Source organism: Phymastichus coffea, unplaced genomic scaffold (genome assembly GCF_024137745.1).
Source record: "Phymastichus coffea isolate CEN01 unplaced genomic scaffold, Cenicafe_Pcof_1.1 PCOF00085, whole genome shotgun sequence".
In the NCBI taxonomy this organism is placed as follows: domain Eukaryota; kingdom Metazoa; phylum Arthropoda; class Insecta; order Hymenoptera; family Eulophidae; genus Phymastichus; species Phymastichus coffea.
The window spans coordinates 717567-744350 of record NW_026706896.1 but is presented as its reverse complement, the minus strand read 5'-3'; the positions used below and the strand labels follow the sequence as shown (position 1 = coordinate 744350).

General features: G+C 46.5%; 2 protein-coding genes across 3 annotated transcripts in view; one reads left to right on the top strand and one right to left on the bottom strand.

Moving 5' to 3' along the window:
• The first annotated feature begins 1072 nt into the window (after positions 1–1072).
• LOC131668985 (max-binding protein MNT) lies at positions 1073–22114 on the top strand. 2 transcript variants are annotated; one of them, XM_058943514.1, is made up of 9 exons: positions 1073–1597; positions 6672–6743; positions 12694–12979; positions 13245–13413; positions 17378–17558; positions 17657–17964; positions 18064–18478; positions 18545–18730; positions 19095–22114. In XM_058943514.1, the coding sequence occupies exons 1-9, from the start codon at positions 1306–1308 to the stop codon at positions 19556–19558; spliced, it is 2373 nt and encodes a 790-aa protein (XP_058799497.1). In that variant the 5' UTR covers positions 1073–1305; the 3' UTR covers positions 19559–22114. The 2 variants fall into 2 exon arrangements, with proteins under 2 accessions (XP_058799497.1, XP_058799498.1); XM_058943515.1 differs by lacking the exons at positions 1073–1597; positions 6672–6743 and adding an exon at positions 8151–8450.
• An 819-nt stretch (positions 22115–22933) lies between these two features.
• The window catches only part of LOC131668962 (flotillin-2), an 89999-nt gene continuing 86148 nt past the window's right edge, over positions 22934–26784 (bottom strand). Inside the window, exon 8 of the mRNA XM_058943476.1 lies at positions 22934–26672. Coding sequence (XP_058799459.1) covers positions 26643–26672 — 30 coding nt within the window. The 3' untranslated portion in view covers positions 22934–26642. The remainder of the gene's footprint in view (positions 26673–26784) is intronic.

The following is a 26784-nucleotide window of genomic DNA, read 5'->3' as shown; positions in this document are numbered from 1 at the left end:
GCACGCTGCATTGGGCGCTGTGGAAAATTCAGTTGCCTCCAGAACGAAAGGCGATGACGCACACCCACGACATGATTTTTCTGCAGCGTGTTCGTTTCTCGCTCGCCTGCACGCCTCTTATCTCTTTCTCTCTCTCTCTCTCTCTCTCTCTCTCTCTCGCGCGCGCTGCTACGGCACTGTCCGCTTCTCGCGGCGGTCGAGACAAAAATCGTGAAGTTGCAAATAATCGCGGGAGCCGCCCAGTGATATACCTACACGGGGCCACACGCGTCGCCAATCGCGGGCCGCCGAGTCCTTGCACCGTTTAAGCCGATATACACGTGTGCAAAATGCATTTTACGTTGCGGTGTAGCGACGATTCTCTCTCTTTCTCTCGCTTTCTCGTCGCCAGTGTGCACGTAAGTGTGAGCAGCAGACAGGAAAATTCTCGCCTATACAGCGCTCGCTGGAGATGGAAAGATATTATAATTGCCGCGATACAATTTCGAGCTTAATAATATAGCGATTGTTTACTAACTGGGCGAGCAAAAGAGAGAGAGAGAGAGAGAGAGAGAGAGAGAGAGAGAGAGAGAGAGAGAGAGAGAGAGCGCATGCTTAAAAGCAAGTATCATGTAGCTCCTCCCCCCCCCCCCCCCCCCCCCCCAGCTGTCCGAGGCCCTGTATTGTTTGCATTGCGATTAAAACGGTACGGGGCGTATCACGTGCGATGTTATTAGAGCGTCTGAACCGATGTTAATGATAATTACCGAGCGACTATGATTGCGCAACGCAAAAGTGTCTTTGAGAGACGATATTTGCACGGGACCTCGAAAAAGAAAGTAGAGCTCGTGACTGCTCGACAGCGATCGCAAAATCATTGGAGGCGCGAGCAAACTCTCCAGCGTCTTTGGACACACTCGAGGGGGTCCGCCCCGCGAGCCCCACGAAAGAAGCTTGGCTTTGCAAGTTGCTCGTAAAAGTGTGGGCGGAACGGGCACTGATGGAAGACTTTGTTTGCAGATCATCGGCGCAGGCAGGAGAAAGAGGAGGAGGAGGAGGTGGAGGAGGAGGAGGAGGTGGTGGCGGCGGCGGCTCGTGGCAGCAGTGGCGGCAGGCTGGTCGAACTCGCGGCAAGTCGGCGGCGGCGGCGGCGCGGAGGAGCAGGGGGCGGCGGCGGCGGCGGCGGCGGAGGGGGCGCAGGGTGCATCCGCCGGCCGCGGCTAGGAGAGCAGGAGGGCGGCATCATCGCGCAGCAGCGGCGGGTTGACGAGCGCAGGCGGCTGCTGGAGGCTTCGGCAGCGGGGCGCTGCTCGTCGCTCGCGCGTGATGAGCCTGGAGACGCTGCTCGAAGCCGCTCGCTATGTCGAGCTCCAGGAGAAGAGGAAGGCCAAGCAGCAGGCCGCCCTGGCCGCCGCCGCGGCAGCGCAGGCCGCGGCCCAGGCGGCCGCCCAGCAGGCGGCGCAACAGGCGGCCGCCCAGCAGCAGCAGCAGCAGCAGCAGGCCGCCGCTGCCAGCGCGCACTCGCAGCTCGCCGCCAACGGCACGGCTGCCGGCAGCGTTGCCGCCAGTGCTGCCGCCCTCCACCAGCACAACCGCCTCGGCTCCAGCGAACCACGTGGTCAGTGCGCATGACAGCTTCTCCGATTCCGCTTGTCCCCCGCGAGTCGCCAGTCGGTCCGATCACGCCTTCGTTCGATCGACGGCCGGGCAAGGCTAGTTGCGCTCGCGCGCGCTCTTCCGATTCAAATGTCCCATCAAAGTGGCCTGTTTGCCCGAGCGATTCTTCGATAAGTTTCGAATCCAAACTCCCCCGACTGCAGCAGTGTCGACGTTGCGCTCCCTGCACACGCGTCCACCTCTTCGCCTTACATTTCGAGTTAAAAAGTGCAGTAGAGCTGTTCGCGTTTCGGCACACCTGATATTGCTTAAGTAATTATCCTACGTATACAGCTAAAAGAGAATCTTTCAGTGCTGCGTGGCGCTCCGAGTAAACGCTCGCGTGTCTCGTATAGGGATTGAGGCCAGGATTACTCTTCGATGTGACGGGTGTACATAAGAGCTTTCAGTCGTCTTCGCCGTTACCATCGCCACGAATAGCTCGAGCTACGTTCGATCTGCGAGAAGACCAATTCCACATCGACGTCTCGCTCCTTCGTTGTGTCCCAACAAATTACTTACACTTTAACAATCGCTACCCTTGCAGATCGCGCCGAGTGAACGATATGTTCTCCATTCAATTAACATTTGATTCGGCCCTCAGTTCATTTCGCACGGGAAATCACTCTGTACCCCCTTGCCACAATGCATCCGTAATAAACCTAGTGGTACCACTCTCCACTCTTTTTTCCATCGAGTATCGCGTCATTCCAAAAAAGAAATATGTCGCGTCACCGTATCATTTGTCGCATGTGACGATGCGCGACTATACCGGTACTCGGCGATTCCCTTGCGCTCCCTTGTTAATTTAATGAGAACAGGGGATATAGCTCTGCTACACATGCGCGCTGCTGCCAAGGCCAAACTCACGTGACAACGGACTCTGTGTCAGCACCTCTCGGACGAAAATGCTGATTTTCTTTTATACGAGCGGGGTCGCACTTTGTAGTGTCCTCTGCGAGCACGTGCTTTTTACCCAAGTGAAATCGCCTTTTTTTCTTCTTCTTGACTCCTTCCTTTGTTTCATATCCGTTGTTTTTCGTCGATCAATTGAGCTAATGACCGTTAGTACGCTGCAAAAACATTTGTTCGACCGGAGATCGAATGATTTACGAAACACAATTGTTATTAGCGTGAAATGGCAGTTCTCTAATATTCCGATAGTAGACAAATTGTTTTATCTAGATCCTCATCGTTGTCTCAGTTCAAATCCGAACGTAAAGTTAAAAAAAGAGAAATTAGACTCTCGGAAGCTGCCAATAAAAGTGAAAGTCGACAGTGCACGTGCGCGAGGTCGCCAATTCAACAATGTATAGTATACTTGCAGATAGTCCAGTGTATTGATGGCTTGCACGGCCAATGCAAGCTTGAGAGTCACTGCACTTCTCTCACGTGAATATCGCGCGCCGCAAACGTCAAATTAGGCGCGACTTTCATTCGACCAGTGGCTCTCACGAGAGTTTGGCTTTTTCGCTTTTTTCCTGCTAAATTTGGGAGAATAAAAATCAGTGTTTCGATGCCAGAACTTGTAAGTTCTATAGAGGCAAAAAACAGAACGAATCTTTGTTGGTAATTCTGATCTCCGTTGCAGTAGACATGATAAATATTCGCAAAACTTAGCACTATACGTCGTTTCTTTGTTACTGCATAAAGTAGGCGACAAACGATGTAATTGATAGCAAAATGTTCTCTCGGCAATAATACTCGGAATCTTTTTTCCGACTAGAGATCCTCGAAAAAACACTCTTTTCGAAAGCGATTGATGCAACGATTTCTTACAAAACTCGTACTCGCACAAGCATCGCGTCACGACTGATTGACTTCTCTATTTACACAAAAACATGGGTTTTTACGTACAGTTATTTTCGTAAATTATGTTAACCGAGCGTGCTCACGTGGCAGAGTATCCGTTGCATAATTAGTATCGCAATCCAAGCTATGGACCCATATATCTCTGCCCTAGTCGTATTAATCCAACCCAAATAAATAGTCAGAGGTCTGGTTGCCTTCCCGTCATTTCTAACATCCCCTACATCAAGTTATTAATATTTAAAAGTAATGATGAAAAATCTCGAATTCCCGACCTTTAAAAATTTATAACTTTTAAACTTTACGTGTTACGTAAAATTTACAGGAGCCTTTCCATCATAAAATTTTCTATATTATCATCTGTCTCAGCACTTTGATTATATGTGGGAAGATACCCAACTTGTGGATTGATGTTTACGATTTTTAAACAAAAAATACATGAAAATTGCTTACATCAATCGTTCGAAATCTAATTGTCATCAGTATGAAGTTTACGTGTTGATTAGCTCGGTTCTTATATCAATCAACCTATAATTCACATGGAGAAAAGCCGTGATTCGCATGGCTTCGCTCTCCCACTTCGTCATTATCGATTATCCTTCCCGGCCGATTTCCCTGAAAATAATCGTCAAACTTCACTGAGTACCGGGAGAAAAAAAAGTTCCCCTCCGAATTTCTTGTAGAGCCAACTGTTCCACCCGGAAAACCACGATGAAAAAGACAAAAGCGCGCACGCGTAGGCGCTGTTTTTGTTCTCTCGTTTTTTCGCAAATGCGAAACAGCTGAGATAATAGTTTGCGCGCAGTTGTGGCGGAGTCACGAACGAAGACTCGCCGGCGTTGGTGGGGGAGTTAGCAGCAGAGGGAGAGAGAGATACAACGTCGACGTGTCTCGCAGCGGTGCAGCTTTTGCCTGCGCACGAGCAAGCGAGCGAGTGCCTAGGAGCGGAGTTGCGAGCGCGAGAGAAAGATCGATGCTCGTGATATCGTTTTGAAGGGAAGAGACGCGGAGCGAGGCTCGTCGCTTGCGAATGCCGCCGACGCAAGGCGCCAAAACTTGGCCGCGCGTGGCGCGTTCGTGGCGGCGAGCAGGAAGAACGCATTTGGGGCGTCGACGACGACGACATCTCGGTCAGTGACTCCGTGCACGCCGGGAGAGCGGCACCTCGCAAACGGAGTCGGGCTTTCTCGCTCATTCACTCTCTGGCGCCGCCACCTACACGTGTACGCGCCAACCAACTGCACGCGCACGCTATTTCTCGCGTTCGCCGCTTTTGGCAGTGCGATCATTACTTTCCCGACGCTTGCGTATCTCGTGCTGTCCGCCAGCACCGACGGATCCACGCGCGCAGCCTTCGCGGCCAATATAAACCGGCGGCTCTAATTAAAAGCGTCGTCGCCGCATCGCTAATTGAAAAACAAGCCGAGAGAGAGAAAGAGCGACAGCGCCGGGAAAAAAGTGTGGCGGCGACGACGACGACAACGACGACGACGACGACGACGACGACGCATCGCGTAAAACGCGACCTGTTGCATCAGTGCGCGGCGCGACCTTGGCCGACCTTGAGTTCTCTCTTTCTCTCTCTCTCTCGCGCGCGCGCGCGCGAGTCAAGCGGAGTATACAACGCGCTGCGTGTGCAATCTAATCAAGTCCCCTGCAACCCTCGTATTGCTTCTTTAGAGCGCGACGCCGCTGAAGCTACGTGTGCGTGTGCGTTGTCGAACGATCGCGACGAGAAGGGGGCTGGGAGAAAAACAAACGCTCCTCTTCGTTTAAACATTTGTAAATTGTCACGGCTGCTCGAGCCGGAGATTGGAAGGTTTGATTGGGAATCCATTTGGCGTTCGGGTATACTTGTCTCGCGGCGAATTTTCATCTAAAAATCCGACGGCGCTCGAAGCACACGTAGAGAGGGGGCGGGCAGGGGGCGGGACGCTGCCAGGCATCCGGCTTGGTTTTCTGCAAAAGTCGTCCCTCTGTTGCTGCTGCGCGCTCGCTCGCTCGCTCGCTCGCTCGATGCACGCGCGTACACGCGCATAGCAAGGACTCTCAATGAAAAGACGATGCGCTCTCAACTCGGCGCCGCGAGACGTGTACACACGCACGCACGTGCACCACTCGCCAAGGCACGAACGCGCACGAACGGCAGAAGGAAAGAGAAAGGGGGAGAGATAAGCGTATACGAGCCTTCTCGCCGCACGTCCCCTGCCGGCGCGCCGCTGCCCGCAGCAGAGAGCGCGCGCTTCTCTTTTCTCTCGTTGGCTGGTTGTTGCCTCGGCAAGCCGATCGCCATTTGTCGGAGCGCATATATTTGCTCGCGGAGTCATGCTCGGTTCGGCCGTGCGCGACTATCTCGCTACTCTTTCGACCGGAGAGCCCCCTTTTCCGCGAGCGCGCGGATAATTTATTACGGACGGGATCGCGAGGCAGGCGACAAGTCGTCGGTGGCTCGGGCGTGCGCGTCCGAAAATAGACAAACCGAGGCGGCATCGGGAGTGGGAGGCGTGCGTGTGCAAGCCAGTCGAGACAAGACGCACGTGAAAGGTGCGAGACTGGCTCGGTCCGTCGGCGACGCAGAAATCCGCCGCCGCGCCGCAGCACAAAGGAGAGAGGAGAGGCGGCGGCGGCGGCGGCGGCGGACGCGTGTGCACATGCGATCCGCCGGGCTAACTGCGCCACTGCGCCTGCGCCACGTCCCCGGCCGCGTGGCGTTCTGCTTCTGATCAATCTCACCGGCGTTGCCAGCTCTCGCTCTCTCTCTCTCGTTCTTTTCGCCAGGCCTCCTTTCCCCCCTCCCTTTGCCGTTCCGCGTTCATTCGCTCCGTGCCTCTCGGACCTCGGTGCGTCGTCGCCGCGACGGCGTTCCGCTATACCCACGTGGGGAGACACGCACGCACACGATCGCGCGCAGCCACGCAGCGCTTCCAATGACTAATCCTTCGACGATTCTTTATTTTTCTCATGCGGAGGCTCTGAACATGTTGAAACGCAAGGAGGTCGTTATATGGTTGTTGAGAGAGAAAGAGAGAGCTTATCGATTGGTTCGGTGGTTGGCCAGCTTTTACATGGGTGGTTGAATCTTGCGTAACGCAAGGGGTGGCTAATTTTGTCCGCTCGCGGTTATGGTACAAGGACTTTGCCGTCCAAGCGCACGAGCAGACCTCATTTTCTAACAATGAACTTGAGGCTTCGTTTCATCTCATGCCCTTGTATTTTTCTGATTGCAGGCGCCAAATTGAAGAGAGAGCGTGCGGAGCAGGATGATCTCTTTTGCGAGGAGAAGATGCTCATTATTGACGGTACGTCTATATATTCCGATTACGTTGGCGTTATAGACGAACGTTACGGTCCGACCGACTGTACGAGTTGCGCGTACGGCGACTTCGCTCCATATCGACGGCGAGTCTCGTCCCTCCATTTCCAGTTCTCAAGCTGCCTTGCATAACAGAGCGCCAAAAAAAGAGAGCGAAGCTAGCCCTCTCGCTTGACACATTGTCGCGCGTACTCGCTTAATACACGTGTGAGCGCGAACAATATCAGCTTTATTTTTACGCATTTGGTGCTGACGCAAGGGTGAAAGGAAGAGAAGCCCTCGAGAGAGAGAGAGACAGATAGATAGAGCTTGCGTAATCTCGTGCATCGAGGGAGGGTAAATAAAAAGGAGAAAGAGAGAGAGAGAGAGAGAGAGAGAGAGCGCGAAGAAAAGGAGGTGGAAGCTCGCTTGATCCGTTTACGGGCGCGCGCTGGGTGACGTTATTTTTACGCCTGGCCGGACCTGCGCGAGCCACTTTTACTGGATAACGGGCTGGTTGTGACGCTCCTTTTTTTTTTCTTTCTTCTCTCTTCATTGCCGCGTACGTTGCGCCCGCGGTGGCGAGCTTGCGCAACTTTCAACTTTTATCCGCGAGCAAACGGAGAGGCACGCGGCAATCTTATCACGACCATAATGAACCGATGTTAACTGCGAGCTGTCGTCGGCGAGACGCTTTATCGCGCCTCCGATAATGCGAAAGAAGGCTTGGCGTGCGGGACGCTCGTGTGAATAATTCACGCGGTTGTTGATGCACGCGAACTCGAGCTTTCAGCGACGCACCGTATTGTCGAAAGCTTGGCAATCGAGCGTTATCTAAACGCGCAGAAAGGTGCGAGTTCGAATCGAGACGATGACGAAAGCTTCGGCAAACATACGTGCGTACGCACTGCCCGGGCATTAATTTCACGACCCGCCAAGTTCAAAATCCAAATTATTTTTTGACAATTGAACTTCGACGGCATCCAATGGTGGTTTTTTTTCCCGGCTGGCTGCGTGGGCACAAATTGCCAAAATAAGCTCTTGACCTAAGCTCGTTCCGTGTCATCGACGCTCAATCGTTGCAAATAATTCGGATTTAAAACTTGGCGTATCTTGAATTAATGTCCTGGCAGTGTGCACATTGCAAAAAAACACTGTCGAGTACGTCCGAGCATGTATCATCTCTCGATAGCAAGCCGCGCAACACGTGTACACACACACACACCACGTCGGGTTCGACTAGATAAAGAAAAACGAGAGAGCGAGGAGCTGATATCGGAAGCGTGGCGGCGGTGTCGGAAAAGTGTCGCGGTTTAGAGCGAATGAGAAGGGAGAGAGCGAAGCGTGGCCGAGGAGAGAGAGAGAGAGGAGGTGGGGAAGGCGGCTCTCTCTTTCTCTCTCTCTCTCGCTCTCTCTCTCTCTCTCTTTTTGCGAGTGCGCGTCATCATCCTCAGGTTGGAAACTGCGCTCGTGGTAGTTGGCACTTTAGTCGGCGAGTCGCCACCGCCACGCCGCTCCGACGCGTTCGCGCGCTCTCCGCTCGCGCGCTCGCCCCGACACGCTTGCTTCGGAGTTCGAACGAGTCACTGGACGATGGGTGTGCTTCTGATGGCTGACGCTAGTACTGTACACCCTGATGTCGCCGCTGCTGTACCTTCGTGTCGGTCCAGACCACCGCCACCCAAGAAGAAGTGGATACGACATTACTTACTTGGTGAGACAGACACTCGCGTGGATAACGCACTTCTTCGGCTTTTACTCTTATCTGTCTATAAGAGCAGCCGAACTTCTTTCCTCTTTTTTTTTTATCGACCTTGGCCAAAATAACACGAAAAAAGGAAAAAAAGAAACAGAGAGGATAGGATCACCGATCCTGTCAAGGATGGGTTTTATATATATATATGTATATACGTACGAGGTAGTTGACATTCTTTGCCGTCGCCAAAAAGCTCTTACTCTCTCTCTCTCTCTCTCTCTCTCTCTCTTTCTCTCTCTCTCTCTCTCTCTCTCTCTCTCTTTCTCTCTCTCTCTCTCTCTCTCTCTCTCTCTCTCTCTCTCTCTCTCTCTCTCTCTCTCTCTTTCTGTAGGCGTCAGTAGAGCTACTTTTCGAGACAGTGAGTTTCGGGTTGTTCGTTGATGTATCGCTTCGGGACGTCGGAAAAGAAAACGATGACGCGCACGATGATTATTATTGAATAAATACTCGTTGATAGATATCGCTGAAACGAATCTTTGCGCGGCATAAAGAATACGATCGAGTGTTGTAGTGGCGGTAGAACCGGCGCTTTCGAACGCGAGAGTCGACACTGAATCTTACAGGCTGTGTACATACGCCGAAAACTGTGTTCGCGGCAAATAGAAGGAAAAATAGAGCGAAGGATCGGTGCGCGCGCTTTCGTTTCGCAATACGGCTGATATTGCCTTTGCTCTCTTGTGCGCGCGATCGCCGACCTGCAGTCCCAATGCGCGGGTCTTGCATTACTTATTCGACAGAGTTTCGATTAGTGCGCCGAGGCAAAATATATCTGGCACTTCGGTGCAGGCGTGCGAATTCGCAGTGAGATCCGCTCTTGCTCGCCACTAATAATTTATCGCCGTGCGTATCAGTCATTGACCTTAATATAAACTTAGCAAAGAACAGCATCGCGCGTACTTTCTGCTTGGCGAACGCCTAGCGCTCGACCCGGCGTTGTCTGTATCAATGAGCGACCTTAGACTAAAACAATTGATTCCAAATTAGCATGACAAGGAGTGAGCGAGCACTCGCGAGGGAGAGAAAGAGAGCGAGAAAGAACGTTAGAAACGCAGGAGCGCTATGCTACTTTACAATTCGATCATGAAGGCGAAATGACTGTATTCTTTGGGACGTATTCCCCTCGGCGATACGTCCTTCTGAATAACTTTTCTAGGCTTCGTAATATCTCTTCCTTATCGTAATCCCATCTCGTTGGTTTGTTATATTCGCAGTTACACGGCGAAGCACCTCGCTCTAATATTCAAATTGACAAAGGGCAGGAGGAGAGCGCTTGGTGAAAACGCGGAGTCGCTGCGCTGACAATTATTTCAATTGTTCACTGAGCGGGGGCTGAAAAAGCGCTTTTACGCTTGACGCATGCGGCCAGTTAAAAATCCAACGAGCGAGAGAGTGTCGATAAACGAGACCAGGTCCAGGCTAATTTTAACGTTATTTCGCTTGGCGTCCGACCAACAACGATCCGTCCGAAGCCATGCACCACCGTCCGCCCTGGCTGCCTGCTCTTCTCTCTCTCTCTCTCTTTCTCTCTCCTTTCTCTCTCTCTCTCTCTTTCTCTCTCTCTCCAGCTCGTTTTCTCCCGAGGATTTTTCTCCTCCGTATAAATTTCAATTCTCCGTCGACTAGCGATTTATTTACATGCGCTGCGATTGGCCGAGTCTTTTTTTATTTTAGAAACTATCGTTCTGATGTAACGATTTTACCCGCGTCTCCGCCTCGAGTATTCTGCGATGTTATCTTCTAATCATGTTTTTTTTTTTGTTCACGATCAAAATGGGTCATTTCTCTTTCTCTCTTTCTCGCGCTCTCTGAGGGTCATTTCCTATCAAGCGCTATAGACTTAATCTGCCGTATCGCTTCGTGCGAGATTATCTTGCGTCGAACGCAATTATTTTCACGTGCTGCCGAAAAGCTTTCGATTGTTCTTTTTCCCGGACTATAAAGCATTGATCATGCGCCTCCCGTTCTTTTTTTTTCTTTTATGAATTTTCTGATATTTTTGAGCCACCATGAAAATATTATGAAACGCGCTCGTGAAATTGTCTCTTCTAAAAATATGCATATCACGCGAGAGATAAAATTAATGGTCAGTTGCGATAGAAAAAATATATACATATATATAAGGGTCGAGTGTGAAAAAAAACGGTTCTGAAACAGATTTGCAAATAAAAGCGTCACGAAATTCATGAGCAGCGATAAAATGTGTAATATTTTGCGCAGTTATTTGGCCTCTGATAATACAGTCACTATATATACATACGTTGAAAAAAAAAGATTCATCAATACAACGGCGAACTTGACTCCTTGACAAATTTGTAAAACAAAAAAAAACACTGTTTTTATCGCCGTAGCCTTGAAAATTATTAGATAGCGATCGAAGTTCTCGTTTACTTTTGACGCCTGATCCCGTTTGATATTACGAAATCAGTTTTCAAAACTTGTTAACGAATCGAAAAGAGATGTTTCAAGATGTCTGCAAAAGGCAAAACCGCCAATTTTTTTCTTCCAACCTGTCTATCCGAGCTCGAGTGGTCGTCGCGTGGCATCACAATAATATAATCGGTCGGAGAGTTTCACAAGGTCATCGTCGCCGCCGCCGCCGCCGCCACTGCTCGTTCGGCGCGATTTGCAAGCGCAAGAAAATTCGGCTTCTTTTTTTAGACGCACGTCGCGATTCGACGCTAGATAATTGTTTGGCCGAGCGAAAAAAAAAGAAACGTTCGCTTTTGCCGTAAAAAACAACTGTCGAGATGAAAAATGCCCACCGCGTGCGTTCGCGTCGAAGGAATGCGTTTCGTCCAATAAACACATGCGCGAATAGGACCGTTCTTTTCTTTCTCTCTTTCTCTCTCTCAATTAGCACCGTCTAGCTGTTGCCCGCGAGGAATTTTTTTTTCGTATCCATGATCCGTCATACATGCACACATGCACGCACGCCCCCGCGTTGTATTTATCGCTCCTAGCTGTTGACACAGATTGCACGCCTCGAAAGTGTGTTCGCGCTCGCGCGACCGATCGACTTTGCTTTCTTTTTCTCTCTCACCTATAATTTAGTGCAGCGGATGGATTTAGATGTTTTTGAGGGAGAGAGTTGGTTTTGATTTTCGTTAATAAAGTTCAAGTTGCTAGCCTATTCCTCCCTCTTCCCTCTACCAGTACGTCCAAAAGGATAAATAAATAAATAAATAAAGGTGAGGGTATTTTGCATTATAAAACGCTTGTTTATCGACGTGGCAGCGGCAGCGAAACAAACTTTCTCTCTTGCGAGCGCGGCGACTCGGCGGGCAGCGGCAGAGCGGGCACGTTTGACGGGAGCTAAATCGAGCGGAAGACGCCGACTCGGCACGCAATAGATCGCGATACCTATGCCAACGTCCGTCTGGCTAATTCTCGCGCTCTGCACCGGCGCGTGCACGCGCGAGAGCTCGGGCTCTAACAGTACGACGCTCCACTTTTTGCTCGTCGCGGCGGCGGCGGCGGCGGCGGCGGCGCGCACACACGCCGCACTTGTTGCAAGTGGAACGAGTCGCGGCGACAATGTGTCCGTGAGTCGGTGGCACGCGCGCACGCCCATTCTGGACGCGGCTGTCCGCCCGCCCTCTAAAATAGATTTAGGAAGCGCACGCGCGCCAAAGAAACTGCAGTCGCAAGCATGAATGAACGTTCCTTGGGTGTAACAGCCAACACGTGCGTTCGTTTACGCTCGCCGCCCGAAATATTGTCCTCGGCGGAATGCGTCGTCGGCGGCTTTCTTCGCGAACCTCGGCTCGTCGAAAGCGCTTCTCGTAGGGAAACGCGACGGGGGGGGGGGGGGGGGGGGGGGCGTTTTTTCCGTCGCCTCGTACACCGCATTCTTGTCGTCCGTCGCGTTCCTCTTATTTCCCGTCTCATTTCCTCCCTTTCGATCGTCAAGGTTGACTCGGTGTAATGCGAGCGTGTTACCCCTTCCCCCGCGCGGCAGGGCTAATCTTAGACGCGGCCATTCAGCCCACCGTCCGGAATGAGAAAGACGGCGCGACCGAGCGAGGGGAGAGTAAAATTTGGGAACTGGGTTTGCCACAAACGAAAAAAGAGATTAACATTGTTGCCGCGTGCGAAAAAGTTGCAGCGGCGCAGCCCGACGTTTGTTTTGTTTTTCAAGTAACACTCCTCCTCGATTTTTGCCGCTCGTCGTCAACGATCAATTTTATTGTTGTTGCATCAGAGGAGGAGCCACTGGAGGCTACGAACAACAGGGCGAACGGCAATCTGCACCACCTGCAGCAGCAGCAAACGTTGATACGCGCGAGTCCTGCGATTGGTTCGCCACCGTCGGCCAACTTTGTCGTTGCATCGGCGACGATACAGCAACACCAACCGCAGCAGTCAGTGCCGCAAGAGGCTCAGCTCAATCATTATCTCGATAATCAGAAAACTGGCGGCGGCGCTGGCGGCACACTTATCGCCGACGTCGAGGGCGTGCACAGCGACAGCAAGAAGCCTCGCAATGGGTAGGTTGCTCTTACGTTTAGACGCGATCGCGATTCGCGGAGAAGACGCGCGCTGGCACGGCCGTAGATCGCATCCGATAGCGCCGGAGATAAAGCTGCTCGGCGAGCGCGCAATAAAAGTGACAAACCAGCCCGGCCGCGCGACACCGATCGCCGTGAGCGCATCGAGTTCTCACGACGCGGAGGAAGCGGAATGTTAATAAAGCCACTACGCATTGTTTGTTTAAATGGCGCGTTCGCTTTACGCTTGTCCTTTTTGCTGCAGGCCGTGCGTGATACGCTCGGGCACGCGGGAAGTGCACAACAAACTGGAAAAGAACCGGCGGGCGCACCTCAAGGAATGCTTCGAGCTGCTAAAGAAGCAGCTGCCGTCGCAAGATGAGAAGAAGTCGTCTAACCTGTCTATACTGCACGCGGCCATACGACACATACAGGTCAGTTCCGCTCGCATTTTTCTCTTCTTCGTTTTCGACGCCGAACGACGGTTCGTCCCTCTTGGCTTTCTCTGTTAGACGTGACCTTCGCGATCTTGGGCTTCCGGTACTTTCTCTTTCTTCTTTCTTAATCAGCGAGCGCGCGTTACGTTCCGCCTTCTCGAGCTCAAGCCCGACGCACGAACGGGAGCCTCCATTTGCATTTGAGGCTCGAAGCGCTGGGAGACAAAAGGAAAAAAGTCGAAACTTGGCGGATTGCAGCGCGCCCGCTTAGACGCGATCCCGCCGTCGGCTCGTACCCTGACCTTTCGTACTGACAGACCTGGCGCGTCCACGTGTGCGCGTACGCGCACGCGCACGAGCTTGGCTTCGTTGTCGCTGGCCGCTCCCCTCCACGCTCGCTCGCCGCGCGCGTATATAGCCACGCGAGACACCGCGTGCGCTCGGCGTGCTAACGCACACACAGACGCCACCTTATCGAGACGTGAAAGAGAGAAAGAAAGAGTGAGACCTGTCGTCCGCCCCTCCTCTCTTTTGGACATGGACGGCCGTTTCGTGCATTCTCTGCTTTGTTTTGCATCCACTTATCTCTTCCCCTCTGCCTCTTGTTTTATGGATGATTCTTTCGCGGCTGTTTCAAGTATTCGTACGTGCGCGTTTAGCGAAGGCCGATCGCGATTTAGGAACAAAGAGAATCGTTACTCGGACGGCTGTTACATCTGCTGTACATTTCTCGAGTACATTGCGAGAACTATTTCCGCCAGTGCAGAAATCTTCGTAACTACATGCGCACTCGAGAGCAAGTAGTCACAGGCGAAATATACTTCTGTAACTTACATAACGAGTCGTTTTCAGCAAACTACGCAGCTCCTCCGTAAAGAGCAGTACACTAATCAAATTGCCAGACTTGACAAATGTATTGTATAATTATGAGACGTTCTTGTTTTTCCTCTTTTTCTTTTTTTTGTCTCTCTTGCGTGAACGCATCTTTAAACACAGCGAGTACTGCCATTGGCTATGCAAATTACGTAAAAGGAGAGTGACCGCGTCGTCGTCGTTGTTGAATATTCCGCTAGCTCCTTTATCTTTCAATTTTTTCTTTTTGTATTGTATTTTGAACTACTTTCCTTCGATGAATATGTTGCCGCGGAGAGACTGCGAGATAACACCCGCCTTTTTTTCTGGCGACGTGGCGGCATTTAGCGATGAACGCGAGCGGAAGAAGAGAAAAAGCCATCTCGTACACATAAACAAGTCACACGAAAAGAATGCGAGTCGCTATATTGTCTTCTCTTTTCTTTCCACGACGTCGAAGCAGAGTAATTCTTGCCTCTGCGTTCCCGATGACGGATTGAAATCGGTTTCTCTTTTTCACGAGGAAAAGCCGTCTGGTTAACACTCGTGGAGCACCTTGTAGGAGGGTACATTTGAAAAGGCAATGACGTAACGAGGCGATCAGCATACATCATCATCCGGTAAAATATACGGTTCATTGATATTCAACTGCGCGAGTGGACGCCACGTCAATTTTATCGGCGAGAGAGCAGAGAATAAGAGAAAAAAACGTCGGCAAGTGCCTGCGAGCTTGCTTTTTTATTTCTATAGATTAAAAGCCGCAGACTCGAAGATAACAAACTCGACGCGCTATTTGTTTTGACTAAACGCCGCGAAAGAGGCAGATTGAATAATCGTAACTCGGGCTCGATTATCGATCCAAACGTGCATGCGAGCTGCGCGAGAACGGCCGCGCGTCATCCAGAACGTTCGCGCGAGAAAAGCGCGTCGGTGGTGCTATGCGTACACAGCCCGACGTTGCCGCCACGTGACCGCGCCGTACACACGCGCACACACCCACGCGTGGTACAGTGCAGCACGCCATCGTCGTCACGCCTCGTGTCACGTATCCCAGCATCGACCAGCGCGGTTATCCGAGACGCTACGGATGATGAGAATTTTGGCTCGAGCGCGCGCTCGTCTTGGGGCGTGTACGCGGGCAGACGCCGTACGTTTCACTCAGCGCGGCTGATTCATTCGCATGGCAACGGAAAAGGCCCAGCCGTCCTCGCGAAGCCACTCTCCGGGCCCTCGGAGCGAGCGAGAGGCGCGCCGCGTAGAGGCGCGACTCCAAAACATAACACAACACACAACAAGGAAGACGTCGCCGCCGCCGTTGCCGCCGCCGCTGCGTCTCCCCACCAGCGCTTGAGGCGCGGGCACCTAGCGATCGGCGCCGCCGGGACGGGGAGCGGCGGCGAGGGAGGCGACTCGGCGAGCACGTGCTTGCGCGCCGCGCGTGCGCCCTGGCCGACCTTTCTCTCTCCCCCCCACCGGCCGAGCGCTGACACCAGCCAGCCGCCGATCCATACCACGTGCTTCCACGCGCCCTCCCCTCCACGCGCCGCCAGCCCACAATGGCCGTGCTGCAGCACGCGAACGTCGGTCCGGCGCGTGCACGCGGCCAGCCAGTTCCGCTGCTGGGCTCTCGCTGCGTTTCCACGCTCGTTCGCCCCGCCCCCGTGCGTGCGCGCGCGTGCCCGAGGAGCCCGTCGGTGCGACTTTTCGGAGCCGATCGTCGGTCGTCGGGGGGCGTCTTATCTCTGGCTTGGTTTCCCTGCGAGGAGGGCGACGATTAATCGAGGCACGCGCGCGACGGAATACAAACGCGTTTCTCCTCTCCACGGCGGCGGCTCGTGTCCCCGGGCTGTCTGGCTTTCTCTTTTCTCCGCGCTGAAAAGTAGTCGGCTCGCCAAGCTGAATGCAAATGCCGGCCCGGCGGCGCGCCATAGAGCGTCCTGCGCGCGCTCGCGAGGCCGTCCCCGCTCGAGCGGAATCCCGATAGGTTTGGAAAGTCGAGGCGCTGGGCGCGCGTCGCTCGGGGGAAGCTATTCGGGCTGGCGACGCGCGAGATAAGCGACGCCAGCCGGCCGGCCACGTGCGAGTCACCCAGCCCGAGAGAGAGAGAGAAACGGCCTAGCGGTCACTCGCGAATATCGTTCCAGAAAGCGTACGCAGCGGCGAGACTGCGGCTTTCGACGGAATGACCAAGTATTTTTCCGCTGTCGAGTGGTTGACCACCGAGCACAATGCCCTTCGAAACGCGCGTAACGGAGCTGTCCTCCCTCCCTTTCTCTCTCTCTCTCTCTCTCTCTCTCTCTCTCTCTCTCTCTCTCTCTCTCTCTCTCTCTCTCTCTCTCTCTCTCTCTTCTCTCTCTCTCTCTCTCTCTCTCTCTCTCTCCTCTCTCTCTCTCTCTCTCTCTCTCTCTCTCTCTCTCTCTCTCTCCTCTCTCTCTCTCTCTCTCTCTCTCTCTCTCTCTCTCTGCCTCTGTCTCATCTGTCGTGGCGCGTCCCCTATAAATTATATCGTTTGAAACCAACAAGGAGTTCCTGTCAAACTCCAGCTCTCGCGGTGGACCCTCGCTTGGAAAGCTCCCACGCGCACACAGGCAGCCAAGCAATCCCTCGAAAACAAGAGGAATCCCTTGAAATTGCGGCACAAAGGTGGTTGATTTCAAAGCCACAGTCGCAGGCCAATCTGCACTTGCGTAAAGCCATTTTTCTTCGGATATAAATATGCTCGACGTCGTCGGGGCTTGAATGGCTCGGGTCGGACGTAACGAAATGCCGCGTGCTGCTGCGAACTGTGCCGAGCGTGCGCGGCCCGGTTGGTTGGGCTTGAGACTCGCGACACTCGGTCCTCCGGTTCCATTCTCCCCCCCCCCCCCCCCGCGTGTGCGCGGCAATTTTTTCCTCGGCCAAGGCAGGGTCGCGCACTCGCGTCGCGCCACGCTTGTAACGAAGGGGTTGCCGGAGCGACATGCCTGCGCGCGCGGAGCGGTTTTCGCTTCGTTTCTCGAACGACCGCTTTTCGCGTTGCCGACAAGCAAAAACCAAGGATTGCTTTCTGCTCCAATTACCGGCAAGTACGTCCAAGTATGAAATTAGAGGTGGACGGATAATGTTGCAGGCACTGAGGAAGAAGGAGAGGGATTTCGAGCACGAAATGGAGAGACTAGCCAGGGAGAAGATAACTGCTCAGCAGAAACTAGTGTCCCTCAAGAAGGAATTCTCCAATTGGGATCATCTCGACTTGGGCGCTATGATCTCGGATCACAATTCCTCGTTGGAGAGCAATCAACTGAAAAGCGGTAAGCCAATGTATCTCTTCTATTGCCGCTGTTTGGCCGTATCGATGGCATTTCGATCGTCGTCCAATCGATAACAACGACCAACAAATACATTTCAGCTTGCGAGAGCATGGAGGTGGATTCACCGAGCGGAGGTTTGGCACGCACCGGCACCCGTTACAGTAGCACGAGCAGCCTGGGCAGCGCGACAACGGCGAGTTCGCCCCAACACCATCAGAGCCAGGCCTCCAACGGCAATCACAACTCCAACTCGAACGGAGCGAGCTCCAACATTCAAAGCCAAATGGCCACGGCAGCCGTTGTCTGCCAGACTCAGGGCCTGAATCTCGCTCACAACTCCAGGGACAGTCCGCCGACGAGCTCGAGTCCTGGCGCATCTACGCCCAGCATTCCCACGCCTGCTCAGGTACTACCTCGACGTTAATGCATTTTTCGAGCCATCGATAAGCGGAAGTGAATCCAGAGATAACGCTTATTTGATGTTTTTTTGTTGTTGTTTTTGCAGGAAAAAGTTACTATAACGCCTACGTTAGTGCAACCGTCGCAAGCACAGAGCGCCCCTCAGAGTCAGCAGCCAACGCAACTGCACCTGCCGATAAGCGCACAGATGCTAAACACGAGCCAGGGCTTGGCAACAATAGTGCCGGCGTTACAACACCTTGGTCAAGGTCTCAGGGTGATACCCGGTGACGGACGACAACTTATTGCCGTACAGTCAAACGGCACCGTAACTACTGGCGCCAATGGTGAAGCCAGGCCAGTTGCTCTTGTCGTGCACTCGACCGAGGCTAACAGTGACAATCGTGTGACCTTCGTGCACTCGACCGGTGCCGAGAGTCGGCAGCTTGCACTGGCAGTCCAGTCGTCGGGCAACGAGGTTAGGCCAATTGTGCTTACTACTCCTGCCCTCAACGTTACTTGTGAGTATTGATCGTTTCTTACCTCTCCCGCGAATCTCGAAAGTGAACTCGATTTATTGTCTACAGCTGCTACGAACAGATTAAGAACCGGTGATGCTGCGCAGACCACTCACAAAATGATCGGCGGTATTGCATCGGTCGGGAGTCCTGGCTGCGAGTTAGCGAGACTACCGGGTGGCGCCGAGCTCAATATTCTCCCAGCCAACGGCCAGATATTTCGATCTGTCAAAGCTCCGATAGCCGTTCAAGGAGGTGATTAGATAAAAAAATCAATCGATTTTTATAACGAGAGACCCATTATATGTATACTGATTATGGTTAAAGGTTCGATTTCATTTTCATTTGAATTCGTACTTTATTTTGTTTAACCTGCACCATACACCAAAGGCTAGTCGTCACTTAAGTGGCGCGCTAGTAACAAAGTGGTGCTAAATCAATGAACTTGTACGCAGAGTGAATAGATGCCTAAATAATCTACTTACTTTGAGTGCAAGATACATTTTCGTTCGATTGTTTCAAATCGTGATATCAAATAACACACTCAACGTAGCCGTAGTACGTGAACTGTTTGTTGTCTGTTGACAAAACTTAACAAAGACTGTTTCTTCTATTACAGGTTTAACTTTGAGTCACGCAGGCGTGTCTATTCAAACCACTACAAAACCAAGTACAGCTGCGCAGACGACCAACGTCCAACAGCAGCAACAGCAAAGTGGAAGCAATGGTACCTCTCCGTCTTTAGGCCAGCATGAAGGCATAGCTGCGAGTTGTCATCTCGTAGCACCAGGTCATCAATCCCTTGCCGGATTGACGTCAATTGTCGGTCCAATGGCGGCGGTGGTATCGCAGGGTAATACTCAAGGCCAAACGATGATCATCGCGTCTCCTTCTCTCGCTGGTAAAATGATCAGCACGAACATACTCAAAAACGTAGCTCCGATCACTGTGAACGCCCAGTACCTTAACAATCTCGTGAAACCCGTGATGGTCGTCAGTGCCAATCATCAGCAAAGCCAGCAACAACCCCAAACGACCAGTGCCAACAGCACTGCAGCCGTGAGTTCTCAATCAGCTGTCTGACAGGTCAGCAACTCTCAGCAACTCGAAACCGTTTAAAGTGCAAGAGCAATGACCAAGATGAAGCCACGTTGAGATGACCGGTTCGGTTAGGTTTGACGTTGTGAACGTGTCAGAATCACGCGCGAGTTACAACAAAACAAATGGCTCGTGAGTAACGAAAACTGACAAGTGCGACTAAATTAAAGAAGCACTTTGATTTTTTTAAAACTACTACCTTTGCTAGTAGATGTCTTTTCACCAAACTCTATACTTAAGATCTTTATGGCACCAAAATTTATTTTCCTGAAGTTCATTATTTTAACACCACTGAGTCTTCAACAACTATTTTTGCAGTAATATCGTTCTCGTTAAAATGACATTTCCAGGACTTCTAGAAAATTTTAATTCCATCAATAATGTTTGGTCCTGAGTATTCAAAAAGATAGCTTTATTGTGTAAATATATTTTCTTTTTACGGAAGAGGTATATCCTTCATAATCATGATGATCCATATAAATTGAATAGTTTTTTTTCCGCCATAAAATGGCGTATTTCGATATAAAATTTATCGACATTGTGAAAACCTTTTGTTTAAAAAACAAATTAGAAGTTTTTACCACTGTCGAATTCTATTTATTACAGAAAAAAAACAATTTTAAGCATAATAGCGTAGCTGCTACTGCTACTGCTGGCCCGCACTTCTGTTGACAAATCGGAATGATATATATAATAGATATATCTACATATCTTATTTGTTATCGGAAAGACTGCTTCGATTGATGTGATATATATATATATATATATATAGACATATATATATGACACATACGTACGCGCGCGCGCGCGCGCGCCCACACATACACACACACACATACACACACACACACACACACACACACACACACACACACACAACACACAGAGTGAACAAAAATGATGTAAAAAATAGAAATTATCAAAAAACATTTTTGCACGTACATTATCCTAATCTATTACAGAAAATGATCAATAATATGGGTAACGGCAATCGTATTCATATAGCGACAACGAAACAAGTTAATAACAATATTAAGGTTAACCCAAATATTTGTTGCTTGATGAATAAGCGACATTGAATTTTCGTTTCTATTCTAAGTTATACGGAATCATAAATGTTTAAATGTGAGCAACTATGATGTATTCGAAATCATTCTTCTAAGTAGATAAGGCATTAAACAAAGCAAATACACATCTTGGTTAGAAAGTGTCTTTCAAATATTAAAAAGTATATTTTATCATTTTATGAACAACATGAACACATTATTTTTATTGTAAAAGCGATACTTGTTTTTTAAATTAAATTGTGCTTCAATCTATTTTTTTACTCTAATATTTTAATAAAACAATCCGTACTGCAAATTTAGGCATTTACGATTATGAACGTTGTGCCTTATTTTAAAAAAATTATCACCAATTAATAATTGAAAAAAAATGAAATGTTTTTATTGTCTCTTTCTGATCACGATGCATTCTTCTGTTTTTTTAAATAGATTTTTAGTTGTTATCATTAATTTTACGCCTTGCGAAATAAAAAGTTAGTAAAGTGTAAGAGGTAAGCAAACTAAAAACATTATTGATTCGATCGTGCCGACCCGAGGTTTCTTGATTAATTTTCTACTTTTCCCTTGTTAAATTTAAAAAGAAAAACAAGAGTACTCGGGATGAAGCATTTAACTAGGTTGAACGAATCAAAAATGAAATAGAAATAAGGTAAACGTCATAAGACAGGGCAGTGGCGGAGGAACTTTTTCTATTATTTTTGTACACATGTACACACGTAATACACATATACACACTTGTATAAAAGCGTTTACGTCCGCATATGAAGCATGACATAGTTGTTGATTTGTAGTCTACTATGTCACCTTTAGTAAACTAGTATTATTATCAAATCATACGTGCACATTTACACTGTGATCGTATGGTCAAATAAACTCTCTTTGTCATCGAAACTTCTATTTATGCGTCAACTTTATAAATTTTCATTGTTTTCATAAACTTCAATGCGCATATACTTTCTACATAAAATGAGAATAACGTAAAATTACTTGTAAGAGTATTAAACATGGTGAGAAAACGACTTTTTTAACGAACTATTCATCAACAGTGTAAGAAAAAAAAGTAACAAAGTTACAAAGCTTTTCTTAAGCAGAATAGAAAAACATTCATGTCCCTTCTAAAAATAATCTTATCCTTCAAACGTGTCTCAATCAATGTATCGAGTCGATGTTCGGCTCGCGACGTAGTTCGTAGTTCACTTATCGAAGAGAAACTTAGAAAAGATAAAGCATAATAAAAGTCGAGGAGTAAGAGTTTGGGGACTGATAGACTGTAGAATGGGTGATTGATGTTGTAAAATCTCGGCGATTATACAAGACTTGAATTGCGTGAGTGATTTAGTGAAAATGAACCGAGTGAAAAGTTGCGGAATGAATGTTTTTAATCGTAGATATTGAATGATTGTGTACAAGAGATGAAAAATAGAAACGAAAATGTGAAATAAAAAACATAAAATAAACTGTTGTAAATAAAAAAAAAGATGAGTTAGGTGTTACGGACATATGATAGTGAAAAGGTCAAGAATTAATTAAAAATAATCGCAATGCATTGAAGGAGATGTGTACACGAACAATGTGATATAAGTAATTATTATAAAATAAACATCGTAGCACCTAAGAAGGAAATTCTTGAGATATTTCCAGTGTAGGCGTTCGCTGCTAACAACTATTTACTAATGAAAAAAGGAGGAAAACACATACCTTAATAAACTGCGATTACCTAATTGTAAATAGTATACAAAGCAGAATGAGACCATGGATTAAAATATATTATATATATCTATATACATATATATATATATATTATATTAAATGAGAGGTGAAAGTGTCAGGAGGGTAAAAAGAAAGAAATGAAACGATATTGCGCCCAGATTTTTACCGTGCTAGCATTGTATATCCCGAGTGACAAACGTTTGTAGAACGCACTTAAGGAGCGAATGATGCAAAATGAATAAATGTTATTGAGCGTCTATGAATTTGTATTATTTTTCCCTTATCATAATAACTTATTAACCACTTGTAAAAATTGTTACTCTAAGTTCGGTGTTTATATGAATTATATTATTTCCCAATCAATTTTGGGAACTTTTACTGTAGATTGTATTTCTTTTCTATACTGTAAATAAAAATCTAGCCAGTTATATAGATAAAATTTTTGAATTTCTTTTTTAGTTCATTTTTATTTTGGTCATATTACCCCATGAAATGTTTGATATAAAAACAGGATAGGGAATAGAAAAAGGACATTGAATAAAACTTCAACCTAATTTATATGATTTGAGGCTCCATTTATTAAAAATATGCACTAATTCAGAATCGTGTATTTCATAACTTTCAGTTTGAAATTAAAGTTATCACACGGATAGTATTTTTTAATGTCATTCAACTAAGTTTCAGAATATTTTGTAGTTTATACGACTTTCAAAATATATATATATATATATATTATATTTCTGCATAGTTTTCCTTCGTGTCTTTTACAAAAGATTAGATTTTTTTCTCTAATTATTTTGCATATAGCTAACTACGTCGTCATAGATTTTTTTATTCGTATGCATATCAAGCATTTTTTGGTCAGGCTGAACAGTATGAGATTTCCTTTAATGAATTTTCAATATTACCACAGTAGATTTTGAAACTACACTATTACTTTAAAGTGTTTCGCGTAATTTCAAGAATCTAAAAAGAAGTACCATTTTTTTTAGTGACTTGCTAATTACACCTCGTCAGTTATACAAAATAATGTGAATACCAATTTCGATAAAAGGAAGTATCTTAGATATTTTTTATAATCTTAATGGACAATATTTGTAAATTATAGATTTTCACGATGGTTTACTTGTTTTTACAAATTGCTAAAAATCTTCAATTTTGAGTACTACAAATATATCAGAGTCGAGATGGATTTTAATGTGAATGGAATTAAAATAATGCCGGTAAATTAGATTCGTCAAAAAATTAGCCCACATCACCTATACCATGACTTATTTCATCTAATGATTATAGTAGATGTAATTTATAAAGAAATTCTCAAAATGATTAATATGTCATACTGTCAAATGAACGAACATTTTTTTTGGAGTAAAAACAATACTTGTTACAGTATGTCAAAATTATATTGCATTGGCACAAATAACTGGCTATTTTTATTTTATGCACTATTTTAAAAAGTAGTTTTTAAACTTTTATACTTCATTCATTTAGCAAATGTACATTTTCAAAGAACACATACAGAAAATTTATCGAACTTAAAAAGATTTTTCATTAACGAGTACTAAAAAATGCATTGTATACAATCGATACAATGAAAATATTAATCTCTTAGTTTAATATATACTTTGATACTTTGAATATCTTTGATGTAATTAGAAAATTAAAATACTGAAATGAATTTCATTTACAATCATTAAAAAGCCTATAAAACATTATCAGACATATAACTACAAACTGTTTCGTGCTTGATTTAATGCACACTTTCACGCAAGTGAGGCTGATCATTTATTTACAAGAGTATAAAATAATCCAAAAAATAAAGATTATTGTTAACTAAATCATAGAATAACTGCACGCTGCAGAAACAATGGGATCGCACTTATTTTTTTCTCTATTAACAAAAAAATTCAAATAATTCCTATACTTATACATCTTAATTTATAACTATCAAATATTTTCCCTCGTTACACAAATTATTCATACAGTGCAAATCCATATACGTTTCAATCAATATTATGGGCGGAAATATGTATGTTTGTCTATACAATCGTAGTTTTACATATAAAATGGACACGCTTTGTAATATTCATAGTGTGGAAAGCAAAATCAGCCTTTGATAAATTAGGCTCTTCAATTGTTCTGATTAATCTATTGGTGTAAAACTTACAAAATTTAATTCATAGAATGATCAAAGTGTTTGAATCAGCCGCATGAGCCATAAATCACACCGCATAACTTTTTTCACGATACTTTTACAGTTATTTAGATAAAAGAGCTCTTAAAATAAACAAAAAAGCAGTCCTTATACTAAAAGTTAAAATCTATAATGAAACCATACGACAAAGAGTATCCATTTTTGAAATATCTACTAATTATCCCTAAAGTCTTGTCATTTAATTCACGTTTCTTCTCGACATTAAGAAGCACAAAGCAAGAGCCAGATTTTTAGGGATATTTTACAATTTAAAAATAAAACTTAACTTTTATTACAATCGTTACGAAAATGTACGGATTAAATTAAGCTAACAATAATTATCGTTACTAAAAATGTATTATCGATGAACTTATAGATAATGAGGTGACAGTGACAGTGCTTAAATTTATTCATTATTTATTGAAATGCTCACATGAGAAAGAGTTGAATTTCTCTCGAAAGAAACATGATTAACTTGACGAGAAATGTCATAATTGAAGATTATCTAAGGAAATTATGTAGAACTGCTTTTTGACTGACTATACGACTATAAATTTGTTTTACTTTGTAAATGTGTACATGTTTGGAAACACTGTTTGATTGACTTGCGTATCTCGATTTATAATCTTTACTTCACCTTAATAAAGAAGAAAATATGCTTTTTATCGACTTTATACATATTTATCATTAATACAAGTTTTCTAGTATTTTTGAAACAAATATTTTTCTATTATAAAATAAAATATTTACTATTCTTATAGGGGACCGGAAAGAATAATTTTGACTTGAAAAATAATCAATCAATAAAAAAACTGGCTTGAATATAAATAAATTGCCACTCCACTCTGGTATATACATATTTGTATTCGAGGGCAAGCTTTTCTTTAAATGGAAATTTTCTATTTACGATGAACACAAGTGTGATCGAGAAAATGTCATTTTCTGATCGCAAAAATAGATGGACTCATTGGATCGTATAATGAATCCTAACAATTTCAACGTACTTTCTATTTTTCCATTAGTACACAGTTCATTCATCGCTTTAGTTCGCAAGTCTCACTACACTTAGACATCGTCCTGTTCTGTCGTCGAGTTGCTTTTAAATCGTCTACTACGAAGGCAGTGTATGAAATTGAAATGTTGTTTCAAGGGCAGTGATTTTATTGTAAATATTAGTATATAAATAAATGATGCTACAAACTTATGTAAATCAATGTTTATTTTTTTGTATGATAGATTTACAATATTTCTCAAAATTTGTACTCAAGTTTTATCACTTTTAAAAGTGTACTAATTCTAAATCACTAGTACATTGATGGTTGTTCGTTTGGAGTATAGTAACTTATTTCAAAGAAACTAAATTGAAACACGTTACACGTTTCGTAGTGACGATTTAAGATATTCAGCAAAAGTCGATTTACATATTTGCGCATTCACAGTTTACAATGATTTGACAGATAGACAATATGAAGCATAATAAAAAAAGAATAGAGTACCAATCAAGTAGAATTCTATAGCATACAGAAGTAATAGGTGCACGTTTCCTTATTGTTTGATTGATGGAGTAAGAGTACATGAACATATGTATATACACACACACACATGCCCATCTGGTGATAACATATCATTTTTGTGGTAAGTATTTTTCGTACACAAGACGTTAAGAATGAAACTTTAAATTAATGATTTACCGCAAAATTGCTCGCATATAGAGTTTAGTCAATGCCAATCAGTCGAAAACTATATAATTAATAAAATCCATATACTCTAAGCGTAATTTCAATCGTCGCCATCTTGATCGACTGACCTTTCCTCTTTTGAAATCCAGCGTTACCTTTGTCGAAAACATTGCGCTGAGCTTGTATAATCATGTATCTCTTTCTCTTGGGATGCAAAATCGCGACGACACGCTGATCATCACGCTGCACTGGCAGAACGCGCGAATGTGAGAGACATTTATATATCGAGTCTAAGAGAGAGAGAGAGAGAGAAAGAGAGAGAGAGAGATTCGATAGTCCGTAGTCCTAAAAGTCGTGTTAAACGTCAGCTAGTCTCTCCCCCAATGCGATGATTCGCCCGTGGTTGTCTGCACTCACTGTAATTACTTGGCGCCCGGAATCTTTCCAAGCACCTACAAACATCGACGTTTTTAGGATATTGATTTTGATAAACATTTTATGATAGAGATAGACGCTTGAAGACTATTAAGGATGCTATTATTATCTAAGGCTTTGCCAGACAGA

What these genes read in the sequence shown, in the direction of transcription:
- LOC131668985 (XM_058943514.1), top strand. Translation starts at nt 1,306, where the DNA reads ATGAGCCTGGAGACGCTGCTCGAAGCCGCTCGCTATGTCGAGCTCCAG. An exon ending in GCATTCCCACGCCTGCTCAG is followed by an intron (nt 17,965 to 18,063) that starts GTACTACCTCGA and finishes TTGTTTTTGCAG; the next exon opens with GAAAAAGTTACTATAACGCC. An exon ending in TCCGATAGCCGTTCAAGGAG is followed by an intron (nt 18,731 to 19,094) that starts GTGATTAGATAA and finishes CTTCTATTACAG; the next exon opens with GTTTAACTTTGAGTCACGCA.